The following is an 11,264-nucleotide window of genomic DNA, read 5'->3' on the forward strand; positions in this document are numbered from 1 at the left end:
AAAAAGAGTTAGCAACCTTTTACCCAAAACTCCAGACTTCCCTTCACCATAACCTCTTCATATCCCATCCGCTTGTCAAAAATCAATAAACAATTCGACCTCACTCGAACTAAAGAAACTTTTGAAAGCAAAATCAATTTTCGAATGCTCACCTTAAGCTGAGTTATACAACTTTTTAAAACATTTCTTTTCAATTTATATCGATTTTACCAAGTATCCCAATTTTTCTACATGTTTTTACTAAGATACAATTTAGAATTCGAAATAATCATAATTATAGTTTTTTGTATACAATTTGTAGTCTTTCTTTCCCTACTCCGAACCTATATTTCTCTTTCTCTTACCATCAACAACTTACACAGGTACAATAATAAATATCTTTTTGTTTTAAATGATAAAAAAACTATTTGAAAAAAAAAGATCTTTCGATAATTTTTTATCGTTTTTTTAAAAGCTTCCGCATCCTTGTTAAGTTTCCGAGTTAGAGCGATTAGGATAAGGAGCTGGGGTTTGAGACTGAGATAGGATCTGAGTTTTGAACGGAGGGTTGAGAAGAGGTAGTGATTGTTGAAGAATTGATTGAGAAAGTGAAAATAAAAGACATGACAAACTAAGCATCATAAAAGTACCAGTCAATTAATTACTGACTAATCAATTAGTTTGTTATCACTAATTGACCTTGCCTGAGTTTAATCAGTTTTGACTATTTTAATCGAGTTGCAAGAAAGCTGCAGTCTCGATTGGGTTTTCCCAGAGTGCGTGGGGGGTGAGTGTGTTTGGGTTTGCGCTGCATCTGAATAGGTGACCCGTTTTGTGGGTTTCTGAGGTGCACTGTGGGCACGCTTCTGAAGTTATTTCGTATAGTCTGTACAGATATAATTGTAGGAATGAGGAGTAACCGCTCCGCAACTGGAGATCTGGTACTTCTCGGTAGTCGTAATTTGTCCTTGCTGAGTTTGGGGGCTGGTTCGTCGAGCGCTTTGTTGTTGTCCCGGTTGTCTAGGGCGTCTTTGACCTCGTTTGTATGCATTTTGTTCGAGGAGCCCTCTGTAGTCCTCTTCGGTTATGTGTGTTGGTGGCAATATGTCAATGTCCTTTTCTTCTTCTTCTTCTTCTTTTTCTTCTGAATATCACTCTTATTTCAATACCACTGCTATCATCAGCCGACATAACGCCAATGTGAACAAGAACCATAACTCTAAATCAGAGACCTTAAGGTCAAAAACAAGCAATACCTTTATATTTGACAACACAAATAAAATCATTTGTAAGTTTCAACCCCCTTCGATTAAACAATACAAAAACGAAATCTAATGATTACAATTAGACATCAAAAAACGCCAGACGAGAGTTATTAAACTAACCAAAAAAATTCACAAAACTGCCCAGCTTAAAGACAACCTACCTCACAAAAAGCGCCAATCATCCAGTATATAAAAAAAGAGTTAGCAACCTTTTACCCAAAACTCCAGACTTCCCTTCACCATAACCTCTTCACATCCCATCCGCTTGTCAAAAATCAATAAACAATTCGACCTCACTCGAACTAAAAAAAAACTCCGAAAGCAAAATCATTTTTCGAATGCTCACCTAAAGCTGAGTTATACAACTTTTTAAAACATTTCTTTTCAATTCATATCGATTTTACTAAGTATCCCAATTTTCTACATGTTTTTACTAAGAGACAATTTGGAATTTAAAATAATCATAATTATAGTTTTTTGTATACAATTTCTAGCCTTTCGTTCCCTACTCTGAACCTATATTTCTCTTTCTCTTACCATCGACAACTTACACAGGTACAATAATGAATATCTTTTTGTTTTAAATGATAAAAAAAACTATTTGAAAGAAAAAGATCTTTCGATAATTTTTTATCGTTTTTTTAAAAGCTTCCGCATCCTTGTTAAGTTTCTGAGTTAGAGCAATTAGGAAAAGGAGCTGGGGTTTGAGACAGAGATAGGATCTGAGTTTTGAACGGAGGGTTGAGAAGAGGTAGTGATTGTTGAATAATTAATTGAGAAAGTGAAATTAAAAGACATGACAAACTAAGCATCACAAAAGTACTAGTCAATTAATTACTGACTAATCAATTAGTTTGTAATCACTAGTTGACCTTGTCTGAGTTTAATCAGTTTTGACTATTTTAATCGAGTTGTAAGGAAGCTGCAGCCTCGATTGGGTTTTCCCAGAGTGCGTGGGGGGTGAGTGTGTTCGGGTTTGCGCTGCATCTGAATAGGTGACCCGTTGTATGGTTTGTGAGGTGCACTGTGGGCAAGCTTCTGAGGTTGTTTCGTGTAGTCTGTACCGATATATTTGTAGGAATGAGGAGTAACCGCTTCGCAACTGGAGATCTGGTACTTCTCGGTAGTTGTAATTCGTCCTTGCTGAGTTTAGGGGCTGGTTGTTGTTGTCCCGATTGTCTAGGGCGTCTTTGACCTCGTTTGTATGCACTTTTTTCGAGGAGCCTTCTGTATTCCTCTTCGGTTATGTGTGTTTGTGGCCCTATGTCATTGTCCTCTTCTTCTTCTTCTTCTTCTTCTTCTTCTTCTTCTGAATCAGATGTTTCTAGGAGTGCAGTGACGTACCTCTCACGCCTACTGAAAAGAGTTTCCTTCATATGTCTGGGCGGTTCCGGTCAATCTAGCAACCTGGTGCCAGGGTGTTTTTATTTCTTAATTTTTCGATTCAAAAAAAAGAATTTCACAAAAAAAATACAACCCATTAGAAAAGGACCAAATCAAATCATAAAAAAACTGCAAACGGTACAAACACATTATTTGAACAAAACTAAAAAAACACAACCCAAAAATAATCTTTTACCATATTACCCAAAAGAATTCGCTATTCGCGAGCTAACAAAATTATGCTCATTAACAGGATTACACATTGTTGAAACATCGCCAGAAAACAATGATCCTAAGATACCAGATATTTCAAACGAACTACCACAATCACCAAGTAAAATAACAAAAAGCATAACAGAACAACACTCTAGAAAACCCATTAAAAACAAAAAAAATCGTAAATAACAAGATAAAATTGTGATACCCGAAACAGCACGCAGAAAAATCTAACAACGTCAATTATCTCGACGCCGAAATCAACCAAGAAAGGATTATAAAAATTTCGTCCCCCAATCTAAGATATTAAAGAAAGTAGAGTTCCGACAACCGTCTAATTACCTAATTCTCTCCTTTAACTCCCGAAACTTTTCCGAACAATTGATTTTCATCGCATGTTTAAAAAATCATTAAAAGCCATTTTTCAAAACTTTATGATCAGCTTTCATTATTTCTATTTCTCAGCAACAATCATTCAAAAATCAACCAAATATATCACTTGGAATCATCTCATTCTTCATTCAATACCACTGCTAACATCAGCCGACATAACTCTAATGTAAACTAGAATTATAACTCTAAATCAGAGACCTTAAGGTCAAAAATAAGTAATACCTTTATATTTGACAACATAAAGAAAAAAACATTTGGAAGTTTCAATCGCCTTCGATATTGATCAACGCAAAAGTCAACTCTAATGATTACAATTACACGCTAAAAAACGCCAGAAGGGAATTAATAAACTAGCCAAAATTTAAAAAAAAGTCATAAAACTGCCCAGCTTGAAGACAACCTACCACACAAAAAGCGCAAACCATCCAGTCTATAAGAACAAGAAATAGCAACCTTTTACCCAAAACCTCAGACTTCCCTTTACCATAACCTCTCCATACCCCATTGCTTGTCAAAAAAATTACAACCCATTAGAAAAGGACCATATCAAATAATGAAAAAACTGCTAACGTTACAAACAAATTAATTGTTCAAAACAAAAAAAAACACAACCCAGAAATAATCTTTTACCATATTACCCGAAAGAATACACTATTCGCGAGCTAACAGAATTATACTGTTTTACAGGATTACACATTGTTGAAACATCGCTAGAAAACAATGATTCTAAAATACCAGATATTGCAAACGAACCTACCACAATCACCAAATAAAAAAACTAAAAGCAAAACGGAAAAACACTCTAGAAAACCCATTAGAAAACAAAAAATAAATAGTAAATTACAAGATAAAATTATGATACCCAAAAGAGCAGAAAAACCTAACAACGTCAATTATCTTGACTCCGAAATCAACCAAAAAAGGACTATAAAAAAGTCATCCCCCAATCTAAGATATTAAAGAAAGTAGAGTTTCGACAACCGTCTAATTAACTAATTGTCTCCCTTAACTCCCGAAACTTTTCCGAACAATTGATTTTCATCGCAGTTTAAAAAAACATTTTAAAAGCCATTTTTCAAAACTTTATGTTCAACTTTTATTATTTCTATTTCTCAGGAACAATCATTCGAAAATCAACCAATTATATCACTTAGAATCATCTCACTCTTCATTCAATACCATTGCTATCATCAGCCGACATAACTCTAATGTGAACTAGAACTATAACTCTAAATCAGAGACCTTCAGGTCAAAAATAAGCTTTACCTTTATATTTGACAACACAAATAAAAAACATTTGAAAGTTTCAACTCCCTTCGATTGAACAATACAAAAATCAAATCTAATGATTACAAATAGACACCAAAAAATGCCAGACGAGAGTTATTAAACTAACCAAAAAAAGTCATAAAACTTCCCAGCTTGAAGACAACATACCTCACAAAAAGAACCAGTCATCCAGTCTATAAGAACAAGAAATAGCAACCTTTTATCCAAAACTTCAGACTTCCCTTTACCATAACCTCTTGATACCCCATTTCTTGTCAAAAAAATTATAACCCATTAGAAAAGGACCATATCAAATAATGAAAAAATTGCAAACGTTACACACAAATTAATTGACCAAAACAAAAAAGAAAAAACACAACCCAGAAAAATCTTTTACCATATTACCCAAAAGAATACGCTATTCGCGAGCTAACAGAATTATACTGTTTAACAGGATTACACATTGTTGAAAAATCGCTAGAAAACGATGATTGTAAAATACCAAATACTTCAAACGAACTACCACAATCACCAAATAAAAAAACAAAAAGCATAACAGAACAACACTCTAGAAAACCCACAAAAAAACAAAAAAGAAATTGTAAATAACAAGATAATAATGTGATACCCAAAACAGCAAGCAGAAAAATCTAACAACGTCAGTTATCTCGACTCCGAAATCAACCAAGAAAGGATTATAAAAATTTCGTCCACCAATCTGAGATATTAAAGAAAGTAGAGTTCCGACAACCGTCTAATTACCTAATTCTCTCTCTTAACTCCCGAAACTTTTCCGAACAATTGATTTTCATCGCATGTTTAAAAAAAATTTAAAAGCCATTTTTCAAATTTTTATGATCAACTTTCATTATTTCTGTTTCTCAAAAACAATCATTCAAAAATCAACAAATTATTTCACTTGGAATCATCTCACTCTTTATTCAATACCATTGCTATCATCAGCCAAAAAAACTCCAATGTGAACTAGAACTATAACTCTAAATCAGAGACCTTCAGGTCAAAAATAAGCTTTACCTTTATATTTGACAACACAAATAAAAAACATTTGAAAGTTTCAACCCCCTTCGATTGAACAATACAAAAATCAAATCTAATGATTACAAATAGACACCAAAAAATGACAGACGAGAGTTATTAAACTAACCAAAAAAAGTCATAAAACTTCCCAGCTTGAAGACAACATACCTCACAAAAAGAACCAGTCATCCAGTCTATAAGAACAAGAAATAGCAACCTTTTATCCAAAACTTCAGACTTCCCTTTACCATAACCTCTTGATACCCCATTTCTTGTCAAAAAAATTATAACCCATTAGAAAAAGACCATATCAAATAATGAAAAAATTGCAAACGTTACACACAAATTAATTGACCAAAACAAAAAAGAAAAAACACAACCCAGAAAAATCTTTTACCATATTACCCAAAAGAATACGCTATTCGCGAGCTAACAGAATTATACTGTTTAACAGGATTACACATTGTTGAAAAATCGCTAGAAAACGATGATTGTAAAATAACAGATATTTCAAACGAACTACCACAATCACCAAATAAAAAAACAAAAAGCATAACAGAACAACACTCTAGAAAACCCACAAAAAAAACAAAAAAGAAATTGTAAATAACAAGATAATAATGTGATACCCGAAACAGCAAGCAGAAAAATCTAACAACGTCAGTTATCTCGACTCCGAAATCAACCAAGAAAGGATTATAAAAATTTCGTCCACCAATCTGAGATATTAAAGAAAGTAGAGTTCCGACAACCGTCTAATTACCTAATTCTCTCTCTTAACTCCCGAAACTTTTCCAAACAATTGATTTTCATCGCATGTTTAAAAAAAATTTAAAAGCCATTTTTCAAATTTTTATGATCAACTTTCATTATTTCTGTTTCTCAAAAACAATCATTCAAAAATCAACAAATTATTTCACTTGGAATCATCTCACTCTTTATTCAATACCATTGCTATCATCAGCCAAAAAAACTCCAATGTGAACTAGAACTATAACTCTTAATCAGAGACCTTCAGGTCAAAAATAAGCTTTACCTTTATATTTGACAACACAAATAAAAAACATTTGAAAGTTTCAACCCCCTTCGATTGAACAATACAAAAATCAAATCTAATGATTACAAATAGACACCAAAAAATGCCAGACGAGAATTTTTAAGCAAGCCAAAAAAAAAATCATAAGAATGCCCAGCTTAAGACAACCTACCTCACAAAAAGCGCCAATCATTCAGTCTATAAAAAAAGAGTTAGCCACCTTTTTCCAAAACTCCAGACTTCCCTTCACTATAACCACTTCAAACCCCATCCGCTTGTCAAAAATCATTAAACAATTCGACCTCACTCGAACTATATCAAACTTCCGAAAGCAAAACCATTTTTCGAATGCTCACCTTAAGCTGAATCATAAAACTTTTTAAAACAATTTTTTTTCAATTTATATCGATTTTACCAAGTATCCCAACTTTCTACATGTTTTTACCAAGAGACATTTTAGAATTTAAAATAATCATAATTATGGTTTTTTGTATACAATTTGTAGTCTTTTATTCCCTACTCCGAACATATATTTGTCTTTCTCTTACCATCGACAACTTAACCAGGTACAATACTAAATATCTTTTTGTTTTAAATGATAAAAAAACTAACTGAAAAAAAATAGCCTTCGAGAGTTTTTTATCGTATTTTTAAAAGCTTCCGCAACCTTGTTAAGATTCCGAGTTAGAACAATTAGGATAAGGAGCATGGGGTTTGAGACTGAGATAGGATCTGAGTTTTGAACGGAGGGTTGAGATGTGATAGTGATTGTTGAAGAATGAATTGAGAAAGTGAAAATAAAAGACATGACAAACTAAGCATCATAAAAGTACCAGTCAATTAATTACTGACTAATCAATTAGTTTGTAATCACTAATTGACCTTGTCTGAGTTTAATCAGTTTTGACTATTTTAATCGAGTTGTAAGAAAGCTGCAGCCTCGATTGGGTTTTCCCAGAGTGCGTGGGGGGTGAGTGTGTTCGGGTTTGCGCTGCATCTGAATAGGTGACCCGTTGTGTGGGTTTCTGAGGTGCACTGTGGGCACGCTTCTGAAGTTATTTCTGTACAGATAGTCTGTACAGATATATTTGTAGGAATGAGGAGTAACCGCTCCGCAACTGGAGATCTGGTACTTCTCGGTAGCCGTAATTTGTCCTTGCTGAGTTTAGGGGCTGGTTCGTCGAGCACTTTGTTGTTGTCCCGGTTGTCTAGGGCGTCTTTGACCTCGTTTGTATGCATTTTTTTCGAGGAGCCCTCTGTAGTCCTCTTCGGTTATGTGTGTTGGTGGCCCTATGTCAATGTCCTTTTCTTCTTCTTCTTCTTCTTCTTCTGAATCAGATGTTTCTAGGAGTGCAGTGACATACTTCTCGCACCTACTGAAGAGCGTTTCCTTCATATTTCTGGGCGATTTCGGTCAATCTAGCAACCTGTTGCCAGGGTGTTTTTATTTCTTAATTTTTCAATTCTTAATTTGCTCAATCAGCCTCTACGGATCTCGAGTTTTACACCACCAGCGTCCTTAGTGTAGCACAGTTTCAGATCTTCGCTCCCTTTCAGGTAGCGAAGAACTGTCTTTGCAGTCACCCAGTGCACCCTTCCCAGATTCTCCAGGAAAGGAGAGTTTCGTCGCAGTAGCTAGGATATCAGGCCTTGTTTTCTTAGCTATATACAATAATGTGCCCACAATACCTCTGTAGTCCTCAGCCTTCATGAACACTGCCACTGCTGACCAATCTTCAGGACAGTCCTTCTTCGACAGATGTGCGCTGATGTGCCCACTGGGTTGCATTCAGCTAGGTTAAAACGCTCCAAGCAGTCGTCGATGTAACCTGATTGATTCACTGTTACCGTCCCAGATGACTGCTTGGCCTGTTTTCCCAGGAATCAAGAAAATGAACTTCTGTCATCCAGCTTGCATTGTTCGAAGAAACGGCTTCTCAACTTGTCAATTTCGTCTTGACATCTGCACCCAAAGATGATGTCAGCTACCCAAACCAGCGCATAAATCATTGCATCATTTGTTGAATAAACTCTTGAACAACAGAACATAAGTCATTGCTGCTTCTACTGAATCCTTCATCAAGTAGAAAAGTGCTCAGCGTCTGATACCAGTCTCTTTCTACCTCCTGCAGCCCATAGAGAAATGAGGAATGCTGACTTAACATCCATCTGATGATGTAAAGATTATCTTGTGTCCCCAGAGCCAGCAGTACCCTCTTTGCTTCGGGTGTACAGGTAGGAGCAAACGTCTCATTGAAGTCAAATTCTTACAGCTGCGTAAAGTTTTCACTACAAATTGGGCTTTACGCCGATCCGTTGGTCACATTGCATCTCTCTTTACAGCAAGAACCCATCGAGGTCTATCATTTTTCGAGATCGGGGTCTATCAACAAGTGTCCATGTTCCCAAGGCATCCGGAGACTTCACATCAAAAGCCATAGCTGCCAGCAACTGCTCCTTTTCGGATCCATACACTGCTTCTGGATAGCCTTTTGGCTCTTGGATTCCACTCAGTGAAGCATGGGTATAGACCAGTCCGTATAGAAAGGGTGGGTTCCTTGTCCTAACGGATCTCTGCACTTGATGATCAGTAGAATGTGAACCTACTGCTCCATCCTCGACCTGATTCTCCTCAGTAGCCCCCCCATTGAATCTCCAGTATCATCATCAGTTGGCGCGGTGCCTCGTTGGTTTTCGTAGCGCTTGGTTGCTCAATATCAATTCAATGCATCCCTCGATTGATAGCTCCGCGGTTTTTAATGGCTCACTGTCAACCTTGAAATCATCTAAAATGATGTTTTTATTGAATGGAACACTTCTTGCTTGCATCACTCGTCTTGTCTCTAAATCAATCAGCAAGTAGGCTTTGCTCTCCTCGTCGTAGACGATGAACTTGCTTTTCTTGCCCTTTCGATCTAGTTTCCGTCTGTTGTCTCGATCCAGATAGTACGCCAGGCTACCGAACACATGCAAATTGCTCACCTTTGATAGTTCCCATCATGCATCTCTGTCGGTGAAAGGCGCTTCTCATTGCTGGATGAGGGTTACAAGTTGCGAACTATCACAGCTGTCGACATTGCTCGCACCCAGAACATCTTCGGTAGCTTTGCTTCAGCCAGCAGACTTCGAGCCATCTCGGTGATCACTATGTTGTAGCGCTCTGCTATACCATTCTGTTGGGGATTATTGGTCACAGTGAACTCACAGTGAACTACACAATCACTTATTTGCGTTTGACGAAAACTAAATTCCATTGTCATTTCGCACGCACTTCGGTGCCCCATGCTCAGCCAAAAACTCCTGGAACTTCAGTAGAGCGTCACTCTTCATTACCAGATGCTTGAGCACAGCCAGCCGTCTGAAGTCATCGATGAAGCTTAAGGCATAGCGTGCACTATAGGTACTTCAAATGCTCCTGAAAGTCACTGAAGACCCGTTGCCCCACTGCCGATACTCTGCTGTCAGCTTTCATTGGCACTGCTACTTAATGCATCTTTCAAGCTGCACTCACTTCGAGGGAATCTGGCTCGCCCACATTGACAAGCGATGAAAGTTCCTGCTGGTTGAGGTGCTCTAGTCGTCGGTGCCACAACATTGCATCACTGGTATCCCTCCTTGTTTTCATCACTAGAGCATCGGGTTCAACTTGAACTTGCACTCTCGGAAGAAAAGTTAATTGCACTGCTTCACAGGTAACTGTCTCCCATCTGGTGCCAGTAGATGTGAAGCATCTGCGGTGACACTGTAGCTTCAGCCTCTAGCCACAGCTGAGCTCACACTCATCAAAATTCACCCGGAAGCTCGGCACAAACAGCACATTGTGAAAGTGTAGCTCCTCACATCATCATGGCTGTCCCTGATATCCACTTCCACTGATCCTTTGCCCTCAATCTTTGACTGCGTGCAGTTGGGGTTCTCCAGTTGTCCCTTCGTTCCAGCTCTCAAAGTTAAAAAGATAGCCCTGTCGAGCACCGCATGATCAGTGCATTCCGTATCCACATTGAGGTTGTCTCCCTGCATTGAAGTTGTAGCACAACAACTAAAGAACCATATTCTCCCCAGCTTGCTCTCCCTTGTATAATGTCCAGGTTAATGCCCACACTTAAAGCACCTTTGCTTCTTCGCACTTGGCTCACTTGGTTCGTTCGACCCACTGCCTAGAGCACTGGATTGTCCATTGCCACTTTGGGATTTGCAGTTTCTAGCTAGATGGCCCTTCTGACCGCACACAAAGCACCCCACCGTCTTCAAGTTTAACATCACAACAAAATAAAATAAATTGTATCGGAGTTCAAGGCCCACTTCTGAACAAATTATGAGACCATGTCCAGTTCTCTTTCCACATCGAATCTTCCTCGAGTAATCGTAGTTCCTCAACCTCGTTCTCAGCTCTGGAAACATCTTGGATGGTTGAAAGCTCTCTTGCACAACAAAAAGCTCATAGCTGTCAGGCGGCCCATTGATCACTAAAGAATTGAACAGTGTGTCTGTGGTTGCTTCTCCAGCTTCGCTCAACCGCGTCATCAGCTCTTGATTGCCAACGAAGTAGTCGCTTATAACCTCCTCTGGTCCTAGGGGTAGCTTCGGAAGCTGGCCTACTAGACTGACCACCGTCGGCCTCTCTACACTGCAAAACTTCTCTTGAAGCATCTACCAGGCCTTCGTCCCATAGCCATAGCCATCTG

At 37.7% G+C, this 11,264-nt stretch overlaps 1 protein-coding gene across 1 annotated transcript; it reads right to left on the bottom strand.

The window, feature by feature from the left end:
- Positions 1-851: 851 nt before the first annotated feature.
- LOC134856637 (resistance to inhibitors of cholinesterase protein 3-like) lies at positions 852-2,620 on the bottom strand. The gene is made up of 2 exons (XM_063872917.1): positions 2,362-2,620; positions 852-1,123 (listed from the first exon to the last, which is right to left on the bottom strand). The coding sequence occupies exons 1-2, from the start codon at positions 2,618-2,620 to the stop codon at positions 852-854; spliced, it is 531 nt and encodes a 176-aa protein (XP_063728987.1).
- Between the last annotated feature and the right edge of the window lie 8,644 nt (positions 2,621-11,264).

This window comes from Symsagittifera roscoffensis, unplaced genomic scaffold (genome assembly GCF_963678635.1).
Source record: "Symsagittifera roscoffensis unplaced genomic scaffold, txSymRosc1.1 SCAFFOLD_269, whole genome shotgun sequence".
In the NCBI taxonomy this organism is placed as follows: Eukaryota; Metazoa; Xenacoelomorpha; order Acoela; family Convolutidae; genus Symsagittifera; species Symsagittifera roscoffensis.

Coding starts and splice junctions, on each gene's coding strand:
- LOC134856637 (XM_063872917.1), bottom strand. CDS start 2,620: ATGAAGGAAACTCTTTTCAGTAGGCGTGAGAGGTACGTCACTGCACTC. Junction 1,124..2,361: donor CGAATTACAACTACCGAGAA/GTACCAGATCTC, acceptor AGTGATATTCAG/AAGAAAAAGAAGAAGAAGAA.